The 16,527-nt window shown below is 35.9% G+C and overlaps 1 protein-coding gene across 1 annotated transcript in view; it reads right to left on the bottom strand.

The window, feature by feature from the left end:
- Positions 1-364: 364 nt before the first annotated feature.
- Positions 365-16,527, bottom strand: part of Kdm7a (lysine demethylase 7A) — a 51,739-nt gene continuing 35,576 nt past the window's right edge. The window contains exons 13-20 of the mRNA XM_015493887.2: positions 14,558-14,682; positions 14,212-14,366; positions 12,911-13,008; positions 12,264-12,412; positions 11,917-12,125; positions 10,268-10,353; positions 7,561-7,834; positions 365-6,925 (exon numbers count right to left, since the gene is read on the bottom strand). Of these exons, the coding sequence (XP_015349373.1) occupies positions 6,831-6,925; positions 7,561-7,834; positions 10,268-10,353; positions 11,917-12,125; positions 12,264-12,412; positions 12,911-13,008; positions 14,212-14,366; positions 14,558-14,682 (1,191 nt within the window). The 3' untranslated portion in view covers positions 365-6,830. The remainder of the gene's footprint in view (positions 6,926-7,560; positions 7,835-10,267; positions 10,354-11,916; positions 12,126-12,263; positions 12,413-12,910; positions 13,009-14,211; positions 14,367-14,557; positions 14,683-16,527) is intronic.

Genomic DNA, 16,527 nt, shown 5'->3' with positions numbered 1-16,527 from the left:
AGGTACCCAGGTTTGGGACAATGAGTGCTCAGAAGTGTTCATCCATAAACACCCACACCCATGTCTGCATCTCAGCCTCATCTTGCCGATCATCCTTCTCTTTCAGCCATCACACTTCTCCAGAAAAACATCTACTAAAATAATAAAACACATTATTTTTCGCATTTAAATTTTCAGAGAAAGTAAGGAACAGTTTTTCACATTCTTAAATAATTTCCTGAGATTTCAATAAGAAAAAGGGAACAGAAAGTCATAATTGGATATAGAATTTGGATTTTTTTTCTTTCAGAGACATATTTTACACAACTTTTGAAATTTATACTTTCAAACAAAATGAGCAAAAAATACACTGAGTGCTAAAAAATCAAAACAGAAGTAATACAATTTTAATTTTAATATTTTAAAATACAGAAATTGGAAAGTAAGAATACCAAATACAACTTTAAACAAGTCACTGCTTCCCCTATAATAATCAATGTAAGCTACTTAAAGACTTACAAATTCAGAGTAAAACAGAAACAAAATAAATACTGTACACTTTCCCTGCCTGCAGGCAAAAGATGGGAAATACTGTTATGAATCGAAAAAAAATGCTCTTAAAGCTTCCGCATCCCACTCCCCAGCCACACCCCGTTTCACTGTCACACAGTGTGCTTCTGTATTCCAAGGACACACATGTGCACACACACTGGCTGCCTACACACATAGACAAGACACTACTCCGCAGACACTCGAAACAAGAAGGGTAACGGTCACCTGGGACCGCAGACATAAAAACCAGTAAGGAAAGTCAGTCAGGCTAGCAAAACATTACTACAAAACTAGTAAGTACCATAGCCAACAACTGTCCCCTTTTCAAATTTCACAGAGTTAAAACCCCCAAAACCAATACTACCCTCCCCATCACCACCCTCCAACATCCCCCCAAAAGAAAACTTGCTGAAGCACTGGAAAAGTTAGACATTTCACAGTAAATGTGAAAATTCATACTATATAATCTCTTAAAATGAACCTTTTCACCCTCTTTCCACAGCATGAAACTGTTATGGCTTAATTTATATTAAAAGTAGAAAAGTCTTTTCCGAAGGAAATACAGTCTGCAAAGATGCTCGTGCGTTTCCTGATCGGTGCTACTCCATGCCTAATAACTGCACGACTTGCTTTGCAGCCAGAAGCTGTTTGTGGAAAAACTGAGGCTGTAGCTTTTGATTCAGTCTAACCATAAACTGTAAGGCCCTTAGTTTGGTTTAGGTTTCTTTTACAAGATAAAATAACCTTGGGGTTCACTTAGTTAAGTTACACCTCAGGTCCCTGACTATAGTGTGGAAGTTATATGTATGCTTTGTAAAAAATAAAACGTTACTTTTGAATCTTAGAGGGAAGAAACGATTCTAGGCAAGGAATCAACTCCTCATTATATATTACATTTAGTGCTGGTAATTTTTACCAACCAAAATCCACCAAATAAATATAAGAGTATGCCTGGGTTATTTTATTACTGCAAAATATTATATATCCTAGCACTTAATGACCATTGTTTTGGTGAAAAACCTTAGGGGGAAATAGCTTATATTTTGGAAAAGAAATGGCCAAAATAAAACTGGTTGAAAATAAGTTTTTTGTTTTTTTGTTTTTGTTTTTGTTTTTTAAAGGAAGTTCTGTTTATGAGTGCTTTCTGAAATAAAGAAAAGTGAATTCAGAAGGTCATGGGTTTTGCATAGGTAAACTACTTGGAGGTCAAGGGCTACGTGGTAGCCAGGGTATATTAGTGAAATAGTGCAGAGCAGATAAACTTGTTGGAAGAATCATTGAATACAGTTTTAAAAAGATTGTAATAAAAATGTAATGTTGCACTTGTTAAGACAAAGTCTTAAGACACAAGAAGGGGCACCAAAGGCAAGAGGGAGAATCTAAGGGTCTCTCAACTCAGTATTATTTTCTCCTCCCAACTAAAGAAGGAAAAATTTCTACAGAGGAATAAAACCAGTCCATCACAATAAGTTAACTGCTTTGGAAATATGCATTTGTTCTGGATGATCTTAAAACTGTTTATGTAATATCAAGTATTTCTTTGACTTATGGCATGCTCACTGAGGGTTTTTAGTAAGGCTATAGTACTAAGTTGACATTACACTCAACAGCAATTTAGTAATAAGTATAGTAATTTCTCCCCTTCCTTTCCATCTGACCTCAAGCATACGAACATCATCTACGGCAAGGCAAGCAGAGGCTGCAGTGTCACAGAACAGGAGCTGTTTTAGGAAGCAAGGTTTTATTCTATAGATCCCAAGCAGATTCACCCTGTGTCCCCAAGCAAATCACTGCCCTATCAGGTGTACATTTGTCTTCTTTTTTCACTGGCTTTCCTAGGCTAAAGATACATGACGCTCACCCTCAAGATCACTTTGGATGAAGGTGTAGGACATCAGGAAAGGACTAGGGAGACTTCGCTTCTCTCTCTTGAAGTGCAGGGGATCTAACCAAGGGCCTTGCACATACTAGGCAAGAGCTTTTCTGTATATAAGGAGAAATTAGGTCAATATTTAATGAGAAAGATGAATTTCTGAAAGATGTTTATATTATGAAAGCCCTTGTCTCTTCCACGCAAAAACTAAAAATGCTTATTTGTTGTAACAGTTACTTCTAGCAGTAGCATACTGGGCCATGCAATCATTCCCATCAACTCTCCGAAGTAGCCTTACCACTTTAGAGAGCATCTTTTGAAACAAGCAGATTATTTTCTGTAGAAGACATAGTCAGTCTCCTTTCCTGCACTATTCCAAAGATTTCTTTGTTTACCCAGGCAACTGTCACCCAACCTACAGCTGTCTGAGGAGTTCCGTCTTTCTACCAGTCCCAAGGGTAGTTGCTAAATAATTTTAATTCCATAACTTATTCCATTTTTCTCCAGTACCTCAAAAGCATGCCAAATCTGGAAAGCAGTACTAAAATCTAAAGGTATCTTTTAATCATTTTACATCATCTTCATGAACTTGAGAATAAACTCTCTCACTTTCCTATCCATAAACTAGCTCACCTCTTTTTATTTCACTTCAAGCACAGGATCTAACTGTAATTCAGCACCTTGTTAGAGAATCTTCGGATTTTTTTAAATAGCATATATTTGATAAGAAACAACAGTTTTCATTTAAAAATGTATATAAAGATGCATTCATTACGAGTTGTAACTTAAATAATGATCAATTCTCTGTAAATATGAAGTATTAATAGATTAAGGAATGTTTTTCTTCAGTAATTATTATAATAAGCATTTTCATCCAAATTTACAAATAAGACAACTAAGACTAGAAAGGCTAAGTGACTTATTTAAGGTCAAGAGCTGACACATCAGAAGCAGAACTTAGACCAAAACTCAGGACCTTTTGCTTTCTTCCACATCATTTCACATCTTTATGTTACCAACATTATTAACTAACTTTTGAAATGTTTCTTAAAGAACTCAGGTCGATTTTACTTCTACAGTGGGATATCTCAATTGAAACTAATAGAGATAAGCTACTTTTTTTTTTTTTTTTTTAAATGAAGGAGCCCTCTTTTGCTGAAGTTTGCCTAAAAGTGAAAACAGTACTGCTAAGTTCCTGGAGAAGACAATTTCTTGGGCAAAGACTACAACTGCAACTTGATATTACCCTACCATACTAAATAGTGCGAGGCACACAGTAAATGTTTGATAAATACCTGCTGATCCCATATGAATACATACAGTAGAGTACAATGAAAAGGCAATAATTGGGGTTGTTAAAAATAGAACGTTCAAGTTAAGTATTTAACTAGTGATAAAGATGAGCTTGTTTCCTCTCTGAGTTTATGATTTCAGTCTGAATGTTCAATTTTGTATGCTTCAGAAATGAACTGATACTTATGAAATTCAAATGTATTCCTAAGACACTGGATTACTATAAACTGCCAGCTTTGTATTATTTACATCACTCGTCAGTACTGGGGAGCATAATATTGTGTGATGATGTGAATTACAGTACAGTGGATCCCAAGTTAAGAATCAATATAGGAAAATTACTATCAATATAGAAAAATTACTACCACTGTTAAGTTGCATACATTAAATCATTAATTCTTGATTTTACATATTTGTATTTGCTTACAACTAACTAAATGCTGTCTTCCTGTCTAAACTGTGGTATACTGATCATAAACAAAACTAACTTAAACACTAAAGGTTACTTATGTTACTGTTGAGCCCAGAAACCGGCAGTCATTACCTCAAAGTTCAGTCAGTTCCAAGAGATAAAGGAATGCATCATAGCAGTAACTTTATAAGAGGTTTGATTAGAAAAGTCCCTGGATGGGTAGCTGAATTTTTACCAATTCAGAAAAAAAGATACATGTACTCTCTTATAGTGGTTATATGACCTTGATGAAAGTTTTGGAACTTAGCCAGTTAGTGAGCTAAAACTGCCAAAAACAAATCCACAGTACTTTCACTTAAAAATTCCACATATTTGCTACTCAGAATTAGTGTTTATTGATCTAAGGACACAGGGTGGATAGTGGCCACGATTTTTTTCTTAAAAATAAATTATGTTTTTTCTCAATTTTTACGGCTAAAGAAAAAAGTAATTAAAAATAAGTTGTGAAAATTATAAAGAAAAAAATCCAGATTATGATGTAACTGGAAAAAGAAATTATAGTCCTATTTCTTAAACCAAAATAAAAATATGTATACTATAACATCAAAACAGGGTCTACAAAAAACCAAGACACACAAGTATATAGAAATATACTGTGGAGGAAGGTGAGAGAATCAATCAAACCCAGATTTTTGCATCTTGATATATGATGACCAGCCAATGGTTGACTACAGCCATCTCTCCACTAGTTAGGTATACTACAGACAGGGTTTTAAGTAGGTTGTTTACAAATTTTAAGGATTTCCATAAAAATTATTTTCCTGGACATCCAGATAAGATTCAGACTCTGGCCCAGACACTCTGGACCAAAAAGGCTAACTCAGAAGTTATTTCATAGTTATCTCATGAAATACTGGAATGGAGACAGAGTAAGAAATATCTCTCTTTGGAAATACACATTTGAATGCAACCATGAAAGATAATGGTATAGTTTTTTTTCTTAATAACTTAGTGATACTTAATACAGAAGGAAAAGTCCTGCTACCTTGCTTATAAAAAAAAAAAAAAAAAGACAAATCCATAGTATGGCCATATTTTTTCTCCATAAAAATAAATTCCAGCCTATTTGCCTATATTGTCTTTGTAGAAATTTGTAAAATGCTATACTGTCAGACTTAGGAATAGTTCCACTTCACCCCTAGCAATCATTTATTTTTATACCATGGATGGGGGTGAGGGTGGGGAAGGGAAACCAGAAACTCTGATCAGCAACTGAAAACTAATATTTAGTAAAAATTGTACATAAAGGAGATAAATGATTACCTTAAAGTTCAACCAGATAGTTAACCTAAGTATACAGTGGTCAAGTTAAGATATATGGAAGAAACTGCAAAAAGAAGCACCCATTTTACTCCAAATCCATATATGAAATAATTATGCACAAGGTTAAGAAAAAGTAAACACAAACACACATACATACATACACACACACACACACACACACACACACACACAATCTACTCCAACATGCTTGCATCTATACAACTTAATATAGTATAATCCTATTATATTACGGCTTATTATGCAGATTTGTATATCCTACATCAATTCATACTTTTCAACAAATTAGGTGTAAAGAATAAAAGCATCATGAGATATAACCTTGCAGCAGGCACTGGCCCTGTCCTTCAACACTGACAGTAGGAAGAAGGCCCTCTGTAGTTACAAATGTATTTGGAAAAAATACAAACATGACTATTTAACCAAACTAATAATACTTTCCGCACAAGTAGGAAAAAGATATTAAAGCTGTTCTCTTTGGGACCCAGATATCATCAGCAGAAATGAAAACATAAGAAGCCTAGTTCTTTATATTTAGAAGAAAACCACAATGTCAAAGGAAATGAGAAATGAGGGATCTTTTATGAAGTTCTTACACATTGGCTATGGAAGTATTTCCCTGCAAAGAGAAGAGTCTTGAAGAGTCATCACAAAATGACAGGGGGGTGCAGAGGGAAGGTGGGGTATAAGGGAATCAACCTGGATAACAGTATGCACCTTGAATGTTAGCAAAAGCGAAGCTAATAGCTTATAAAAAACACATGAAATATATAAAATAAAATGATTTTCATATACATCTTAATTTAAAATAATTAATGCATCAAATCCCTGTTTAAGACTTTAACCTGAATATCAAATTTAAGAGTCCAGACTAGTTACTGTTACCGTGGCTCTTTCCCACATGTAACACACACACTATCAAAAATAATTTAAAAACCTTCACATTCTTAAATCTAAATTAGTGAGATATTTCTCCAGAAATCTTCCAAATAAATAGCTTTAAAAAAGAAAGAATTTAAAAGCTGTTAACTTTAAAAAAATCTGTTAAATAAATTATTGATAATTCTTTACCCTACTACTGAAAATAAATCAAGACACTACCAACAACAAAATGAAATTCAAGCCCTGACAAGAGACCCTTTCCAGTTCGAGGTCTCTTTTTAAGGTTCTACCCTCCTTCTTCCTCTCCCCCACCAGGTCCAAAGGGTTATTGCTGAGTGGGTGTGGCACAGTGAAAATGCAGCATCAGGTTCATTCCGTTCTTCCGGCAGTGTTCTTACTGTACACGCAAATGTTCCAGGCAGGGGGTGGTGGAAGCTCCAGGCTTCTGCACCCCAAGACTGGTCTCCAAAGTGAAGAGTGGCTGCAACAGTGGCTCTGTCACACAAAGAAACGTGCATGGCCATTTCTGTTCAACTTAAGGATCTTTCCAAGACGTTGTTTGGCTGTTGCCATTCCTTTTTTAGGACGTTTACCTATAAAACAGCAACAACAATGAAAAGCATACTCACCAGACAGCACAGAAAGACTTAAAGAGAATTTTACAGTAAGCAAGCCCATTAGGCATTTGACTACACCAAGCCACACTTTTGGACTTCAACTGTTTTTTTTTTTAATGTGATGTCGGGGATGGAACCCAGTGGCTCATGCGTGCTATGCAAGTGCTTTACCACTCAGCCACGACTCCAGTCCATGGACTTACACTGTTTAAAACTCTTCCCCCTCATCATGCTGGGGTAAAGACTAACCTCTTTCTAAACAAACTATGGTTTTCAGCTACAAAATGTACTGCAATTTCACCGAAACCTCACAAACTGTTCTTCCTTGGGTACCTTAGGTCATGCTCTCTCCTCAGCCTTCCTTTCTGTCTATTCTATCTATTCCCCAATTCAGCTTGGTTAACTCCTTATCATCTACTTTTAGGATCTGCCTCCTCCTGATCCTCAGGGTTGGCCAGGTAACTTCCTTCTTTGTTCCCACAGTAGCTTGAGCATACTATTACAGAGCTGTCAAAATTCATGAGATAGTGAGCATCTTGAATGAAGTAATGATGCCATTACTGCCAAACACAGTCAGAAATATACTTAATCTGCAAATATTTAAAATTTACCTTTTGTTGCCTGGTTGCTGATAGGTGGTGGATTTGATGCAGGTCTCTTGGTGGGGTGAAGGGGCACTGAAAAGGAAGTTTCACCAACTGGCCTTTCTGGGCTTAGGCTGCCATTACTCATCTGGCATGCCCCTGAAAGCAAGATGGAATTCTGCATGTACTTTCCATTCTGAAGACCTGAGCCACTGCTCTCCATATAATTCCTACTTTGCACCTTCTGACTGGTTTCTGATGAACCTTCCTTTTTGATGCATTTCTGGCTTCTGCTTAGGTCCTGAAAAAAAAAGGAAACAAAGCTGAATTTTTAGGGTTTATGATAAGTGAGGTATTCAAACTCTACATTAGCAAAGTTAAGAGAGAGAAGAAACAAACTACTAAATTTTAGTTTTCTTAATGTATTAACTAAAGATGACCACCCTTCATGATGGTCATCTCATCCATAATAAATCTAATAGTTCAGAAGAATCCAGGTCTTGAAGTTGCATCATAACTAAGTCAAGAAGAGGGGGAGGAGGGAGGGAGGGATAACAGAGGTGTCTGCTGCCATTCCATGAGCCATGGGGGATACAAGATGGGACACAGAGACCCAACCATTTCCTTAGCACATCACAGCTTCCACAAAACTCTCATGATGTAATGTGCTATATTTTTGGAACTTAAAAACTTTGAGTGCCTGAGTTCAATACCCAGTACCACAAAAAAAAAAAAGGACTTTAACTTCTGTAAGGTTCATCTACACTGTATTTGTTTGCTAGAAAAATCCCTAATTCCAGAACCCCAAGCCTGTTATTTATTTGACTATAATTCCTCTTTCAGTCTCTCAAGACTATTGAGTTAACCTTCAAGCAGGTAGACACTACTAACTAATGAGTCTTGAAATTAACTAAGAAGGTCATGACCAGCTGGAGAAAGGAACAGACTGGCCATGAAGAGTACCCTGCAGTGTGATGTTTCAGAAACTAGCTTTAATTATGCATGCATGTGTATGAAAGAAATGTGAAAAACATTTGATCTGACTCTGCATTGATCAAATAAGTTTCAAAAGTAGTATTAAATACAGAATTGCTGTAAATTAGTCTAACAAATATTCTAGACCATAATCCTATAATTTGAGATGCCATTATAATATCTCTCTAGATTATAGACAAAAGAAATTTGATTTGCTCTACTGTGATCTTGCTAATCATATGCCCTCTGCTTCTTCATTTATTTTCAAAGACAATACAAAACACAAAAGCCAGATTTAAATAATAGCTTACTTTAATTTTTTAATAGCTTATTTTTAATTCTAAATCCCTCTGATGTTAGTAAGTAACAAACTGTATACCCAGCCACTACAAAATCCACTACAAAATCACATACTGAAAAAGTGAATTGTAACCGGTAAGAAATTTCTTACTTGACCTTTGACTCTGGAGCATATCCGTCTGCTCAAAGAACTAGATTGCACAAAGCCTTGTTTTTTGTTTTGTTTTTTTTTTAAACAACAACAACAACAAAAAAAAAAAAACTTGGGGTATAGCACTTGCCTTGCATGTGCAAGGCCCAGCACCACAAAAAAACATTGCCACAAAAAAACTTTTTCTTATTGCAAAAGTAATAAAATTTAGAAAATCCAGATAAGCCAAGCCAAGAAAAGAAAACCACCCATAATTCCACTACTCAGATATCAAAAATATTGAATTCATGGAGGCAGAGTCTTACTGCCTTTTCTGTGCACACACATACATCTCCTCCTCGGATAGTTTAAGTTCACACCTCCAACTCAACCCAAGGCTCTGGAAGACACTTCCAGTCCTGCTGAGGTCTATCAGTATAACACTAATCTTTATTCATGAGAGTCTTCTTTTGCTTTTTCTTAAACTGCCTACTCAGCTCCCCTCCTCTCACCACTCCCCCTCAAAGTGTTTTTTTAAAACAAGAGAGAAATGACAGTATTTCTGCATTTGCTTGATTTACTTTCCTTCTTAAGTATGCTTGGGGTTGGGGAGTTTTAGGGGCCCCACTCCACTGCATGATAACACTGATTCTTTCTCTGGCTGCCATTTTCTAAGGCTTGCAGCAAAAGGTCTTATCATGTTCTTTGTTTGGTGTTACTGTAGGTTTAGTTTGGGTTTTTTTTTTGTTGTTGTTGTTTGTTTGTTTCTTTTAATGCTGTTTGGGGTTCATTCTATATGGTATAAGCACAAATATGCTGAGATCCTAAAACATCTAGTTTCTGTCTTAGAGCAGAGGTTTTTAATTTGTAGTCAATGGCAATTTGGTGATGGCAGCATGCATCATTTAGCAAATGTAAGCAAAAGTCAATTAAATATTTTTTGGGGAAAGATAATCTGTAACTTTCATCAAATCCTGAAAGAAATTTAGTATCAAAATGTTTAAGAGACAATATCAGAGATGAAAAAGAGATGCTCTTTTCCTCATTTTTCACTCTAATTAGATAAAACCTTACAGGTGTTTGCTGCCAACGGTTTTAACTCTTTCTTGAAAAAGTTACTCTTTTCCATATCACATATCACATTCTGTCTTTAAGCCTTGAAGCATCAGGCATCACAGCAGAATCTCTAAAAATGGACAGTTGTTCAAATGTGCATGTAACATTTGGCTTCCTAGAGGTAGTAGTTAATAACCAGTTACAGTTTTAGAAAAGAAATCAAAATAATGATGATTTTAAATCTCCTTTTAATGTTTCAACTTTGAAATATACCTGAGGATTAAATCTGGAAGTTCTATCAAATTGTTTAACCCAGGAAGAAGTCCTCAAGTCTTGATCTTCAGTCTTGACATGGTATCCTAGGGAGAAGTTTTAATTGAATTATCTTTGTACAAACTTGATTTTAAAGAACAAAATTAGCTTACCATTTTGTTAATTCTTTAGACATTTATTCATATACCTTCACTTTCGCTACACTTTTTCCCTCTCAAAACAAAAACAAAAGTTATCAGCTTACAACCAAACTTGTTACTACTTTTTTCAGTTCTCTCAAAGACTCTTTATATGACAGGTTTTATGTCAGATGCTAGAACACCTATGGCCACATATTGTTGACGTAAAACCAAATGTAATATACTCTCTAAAAATGGCATGTTTTCCCATACAGAATTAAAGGCACATGTTTGCTTGAACTTAGTAGTTATTTCCATAAAAAGAGCTTTCTTTTTAAAGAACCAATCAGATTATAAGAAGACAAAAATGGAGCAGTGGAAGGACAGACAAACCCAGATTTAAATATGAGTTTTTCCATTACCAAATAAACTTTAGGCAAGCTATTTAACCTTCAATGACTTTGGGATCAGATAATACTTAGCTATTATTCAGAGCTATTATAATTTGAACTATCTATGTATATGTAAAGTATGAGCAAGTTAAAATAAGTTCACCAAGGCAGGTGCAGTGGTGCATGCCTGTAATTCCAGATTTAGTCTGTTTTACATTTACTTTTTGTTTTGTCAGGACTGGGGATAAAACCCAGGGCCTCGTGCGTGTTAGACAAGTGCTCCACCACTGAGCTATATCCACAGCCCAATACCAGTTACTTGGGAGGTTGAGGCAATAGTTCAAGGCCAGCCTGGGCAACTTTGTAAGACCCTATCTTAAAATAAGTGGTAGAGCACCCCTGAGTTCAATTCCCAATACCACACACAAACAAGTAACTTCAATAAATCTTATTTCCTTTCTCTGTAAAATGGGATCAATATTACCTATCCCATAAATGAAATGAATATCAAGCTCCTGGTCCATGGCTGACTCTTACTTATGTGGAACTGAACACCACTGGCATTCAATCTTAATGCAGTACTGTGTTCTCCCAAATCCTTCTCAGACTTTTTGGCAAACAAAATTTTTCTCTGGAGGCACAGAGAAGAAAACACTAGGTGGCATCACTGACATGCCATTGAGTCTACTCTTTCCTAATTCTTCCTTTTCGAGGAGGAGAAAGAATATCCTCAATTAGAAACAGTTCAAAACTTGTTTTCCCTCTCATAAAAGGAAAAAAAAGGTTGACTGTTTTAGTTAAGCAGACCATTTAAGAGACCAAAACATTCCTTCCAACTGGTCAACCTAACAGTGGTGAAAAGGAAACTCCAGTCTTGCAAGAGCAACGGCAAAGCTGTGCCAGTGAAAGCAATTCTCAGACCTGGGTCATTCATATTTTGTGTTCTTATGCTCACATATTACGTGATTTGTCTGTCAGTGCTATATATTTTTTTAGTGAATTTTCTTAACACCATGTCAAACTAAAGATGTGTAACAAATAGTCTTTATTCATATAATCTCTAACCTAAACTAGGATTATAGAGCTATTAAACTGGGGATCATATATTTTCAGAGATGTAATAATTTATGTTTCTTACCATATTCTACTGGTTTATCATAGCGATACAACTGCCTAACTTCATGGTTACTGCTGTGGCAGCTGTTAGGATCCTGGAGAGAGTTCTTCTCACCACTGCAGTCTGTGCTTTGCATCTGCCTTTGTAAACACGTGGAATAGCGCAACCCGGCCATAGACAGCATGCCCTGAATAGCTTCTTCCTCTGTGCTTGTCGAGGTAGGACATTCCCTAAGGAGAAGGTCATCCAAAGAGAAAAGAATATGTTTTCTGATGAAATATATAAGTTAAAAAAAACTTTAAATAAAAAAAAGTCTTCATTGCGTTTATATCACAATGTAAAACAAATACTACCATCAGCAAGCCCACCTTTTAATTGGAATTTCACTTCTAGATGGCTTCTGACTCTTTTGTAGGAAGTTCCTCATCCCATTAGATTCCTCCTTAAAATTTGATGTTATTTCTTGTTTCTTTTCATCGCCTGAACTTTCGGACTCTTCAGTGGTAAAATTAATTTTCTGAGATCATAAATAATTAAATGGAAACAAAGTTATCTAAGAAATTGATCAAGGTTGTACAAACTAATCAAAAAAGACTTCATCCATCCAGAGAAAGTTAGAATCTTTTTTTTTTTTAGAATCTTAATTACCATAGAATTACTTCAATGTTTTATATGAAAAAAAGTGAAATCTCCAGTAACTATGGTAACATACAACCTAAATTTAAAAACACACTATATCGATTTTAAGTAATAATAAAATATAAAATATATTTGTGAAAAATACAATCAATCCAAGAATAATATAGGCAGGGAAGTCGTCTACCCTTTTCAAAACTGGACAAAAGCTGGATAGTCACAGAATATGTGTGTATAAAATAACTATAGGAAGACCCTGTATTGCACAGGTCAGACAGACAAGCTTTGGGATGGGCTATTATTTGACTTCCTCCTAGGTGAAGATCCATGGATGCTTATCTCTCATCAAATGATGGAAGTCACAGGGTTTCAAGCATACCAGTGCAGTGCAATCAGCTCCAGAGTCTTCTGAATCAGAAATATCAGAATATTCTGATGATCTATTCCTGAGTTCTGATTTCACACTTGTAAAAAACCCTGATGAAGAAGACAAAGGATGGAAGAAAAAAAAAAAAGCATTAGAACTTTATGAACAAGGTGGCAGGTAGTTTCTAAAGTCTACCTTGCTTCACAATACCACTTGGTCTTTCCTGCCCTAGCCTACTTTTTCTCTACTTTAATTTTCTCCTCATCTCTCCCATCTTTCTCCATAATTAACCAAGATACAGACTGAGGTATTTCTTAAAATGTCTGGTATTTGTTGAAGATGATTATATTTATATTCCTTACTTGAGTGAATTAACTACATTTCTTTCTAGAAAACAACCTTCAAAACTAAAGTAAGCTGTTAAGAAACCTTTACTTCTCCTTTTGCATTAATTCTCTCAACAGAAAACAAAAAGATAAATCTCCAAACCCTAAAATGCATTCCCACAGACGTGAATTTAACGAGCTTATTATAAACAGGGCTTTCCTACTGTCTGTTTCTCCCATGAGGCACTGTCACACAGCACCATTTCTTCCATTCCTGTTGATCAGCTGCCTTTTCACTGGCATGTGAACAAAGGCAAAGTCAACAACTGTATATATACCAAATTTACATGGAATTAGCAGGATCTGAAATATTCAACATGCATTAAGTAATACTCATTATCCAGAACATTTACTTATCAAGTACTAAAATACTGCAAATTTTTTTAACTACTTTTTAAAATAGAAGGGCATATGGAAATCTTGACAGATGTTGAGAAATTGACTTTATTCAAGAAAAAAAGATCTGAAGGAGAAGGATGTATTACTTTGGCATCTGATAATGCTATTTTATTTGATGATAATTGATTAACAACCTAGTAGAGGCCTTCCTATCAAGAGGCAATAAAATAAAACTACAGAACAAGGATTCCAAGTAGCTTCAGGTCAGCCAATCATATATGCATGCTAAAACTATATATGTAAAGATCCATAAAACATATGAGCTTTCATGTGACTTTAAAAACTGACTAGACATGGGTCTCACTTACCCCCACGAACCCTCTCACTGATACATCCCTGGCCACTATACCTCATTGGTATTCACATTCAGCATTTCCCTATTCAGACATACTTCTGATTTTTCAGAACAGTATGAGGAACACACTTTCAATCCTATTACGAACTTAAGAATTTTAACACTAGTAAGTTTCTTTATCAATTGTTATACGAATAAAGAGAACTTTAAAATGACTATTACAGCAAACGTACTGTTAAGTGGTTTTCGAGATTCTTCGCTTTCTATCCTGTCTATTCTTGAACTCTCTTCTGTCTTCATAATGGTCTTCTTTGTCCTTCTCTTATCCTCTTCATTTTCACTATCTGCTGTGTAGAGACTCTGATCTGCGAAGGGCTGTCTCTCATCTCTGTATCATTGGGAAAAAACAAATCAGAAATAATGCAAGACTATGTATTCCCTCCCACTTCATTTACAGAGCAGAGAACTGAGACACTTTCCCCATACTATAGTCAACACCAGCAGTATGGACACGGCAGCGCAAGAACAAAGGGAATCCAACGAAAATTATCTGTTTGATACCTGATCTATTGTACATACTTAATTATTCTTCCATTTGTCAGCAGCAGTCGTAGATCATTATCTTTTGCTCTCCATTCAGGTACCGTGGAAGATGGTTGGAGATGTTTGTTGAATTTTCCATTCAGTTTAGAGCTCAAGATGTCCTTAAAGTATAAAAATAGAACTGACTTAACCTCAGGCACACCTGCTCCACTGAAGGAAGACAGGAGACTGCTATTTCCCCATAGCCCTGCCATGCAGAGTGACAGGCAGCTGCCTGGGTTTGGAAACATGCAGCAATCCCATATTCCAGAGTTCTTCAAGTTAAAGCATGAGGATGGTTCATCTTTTGGGAGGGCCATTGACAATAAAATACATTTTGTAAAGCAGAATATAAAATATGCATAAAGCAAATCCAAAGAAAGCTCCATTCCTGCAGAAGCTGAAAAGAAGGGGCAATACGGTCTTAGATTTTTTTTATTCTCTTCTGCTTCTTCCTGCTAAAGTGTAACTGCTGAGCCTTCCCACTTACCCTTACCTTGACCTCATATCTCTCTTCCCATGAGGCACTGTCAGCATCCACACCATTATCACCAGGCACAGAGGCCAAAAGGTGAAGAAAGACACGATGGTAGCTCATTTTATTCATTCTTATTTATTTATTTTAGTTGTCAATGGACCTTTGTTTTATATATATGCAGTTCTGAGAATCAAACCCATTGCCTCACACACGCTAGGCAAGTGTTCTACCACTGAGTCACAATTCCAACCCCAGTAGCTTGTTTTTTTTTTTTAAATATTTATTTTGTAGTTGTACACAATACCTTTATTTTGTTTATTTATTTTTATGTGGTGCTGAGGATCGAACCCAGGGCCTTGCACATGCTAGGCGAGTGCTCTACCACTGAGCCACAACCCCAGCCCTCCAGTAGCTTGTTTTTAATGTATAAAAATTATTTCCTTTCTGAGATATTTTTCCTTAAAAATAAGTAGAACCTTTTGTAATAAGCTAAAACTTCCCCAGAAGGCTATGACTTAAGTAGGTTTAGAACAATATATTATTTTGTTTTGGTACTGGGGATTGAACTCGGGGGCATTTAACCACTGGGCCTCAGCCTCCTGAGCCCCGGTATTACAGATGTATGCCACTGTGCCTGGCTTAGAACAGCATACTCTCAAAACAATGTAATTATGTCCAATTTAAAATATTTAAGAAGGTTATAATTTGTATGTAATTTTTTTTATGTTTTAATCTAGTGATTCCTCTACCTTATTCATTGTGGATTACTATCTATCCTGTTCTTAAAATATAAAATCATAGATGACACAGATCTCATCACAAATTCATTATCATGTTTTAAATGGTGCTGCATTGATCTTATTACTGCCTCTCACTCTCCCTTCTGTCCAATAGGCCAGCATTTCTCTGATTTTAAAGGGTTTATTCTAATAGTCTCCTAGTCAGGTAGTCAGCCAGGCTGGGGTTGGCTCAAGGACAGGTTTGTGCATTTGCTCTTCCCCGACCTGCAATACTATTCCCCAAATTTGTGTATCTACGTGACATCTTCCTGTTAATAAGATGTCAGTTCAAACATCTCCACCTGAGAGGCTCTCCAACCATACCAGCTAAAGCAGCTAGTTCACCATGACTATTTATTCTATTGTCCTTCAAAACACTTGGCATCTGAAATTACATTATTTTAGTTTATATTTTTGCCTCCCAATTTTTGTACTTGAACTCTGATGAAGTTTCATAAGGACAGGGACTTAATTTTTGCTTACTCTGGCAACTTCTCTAGAACCTAAGAGAGTACAGGGTATTTGGTAAACACTCAATAAACATGTCAGCAAATGAATGAGGTCTATTCATCCTAACATGACAGTGATGCCTAGAAAGATTAGGCACCCCACCTTGCCCCCAGACAAAAATATTTGTTGACCCCTACAATTCTACAGCAAATAACAACAAGAATAGGTGATAATATAAATTTTATTACCCCTTTAAAGAA

This window comes from Marmota marmota, unplaced genomic scaffold (assembly GCF_001458135.2).
Source record: "Marmota marmota marmota unplaced genomic scaffold, marMar, whole genome shotgun sequence".
Taxonomy (NCBI): Eukaryota; Metazoa; Chordata; class Mammalia; order Rodentia; family Sciuridae; genus Marmota; species Marmota marmota.
Note: the sequence above shows the minus strand (reverse complement) of the source record. Positions and strands in the feature narration are given on the sequence as shown.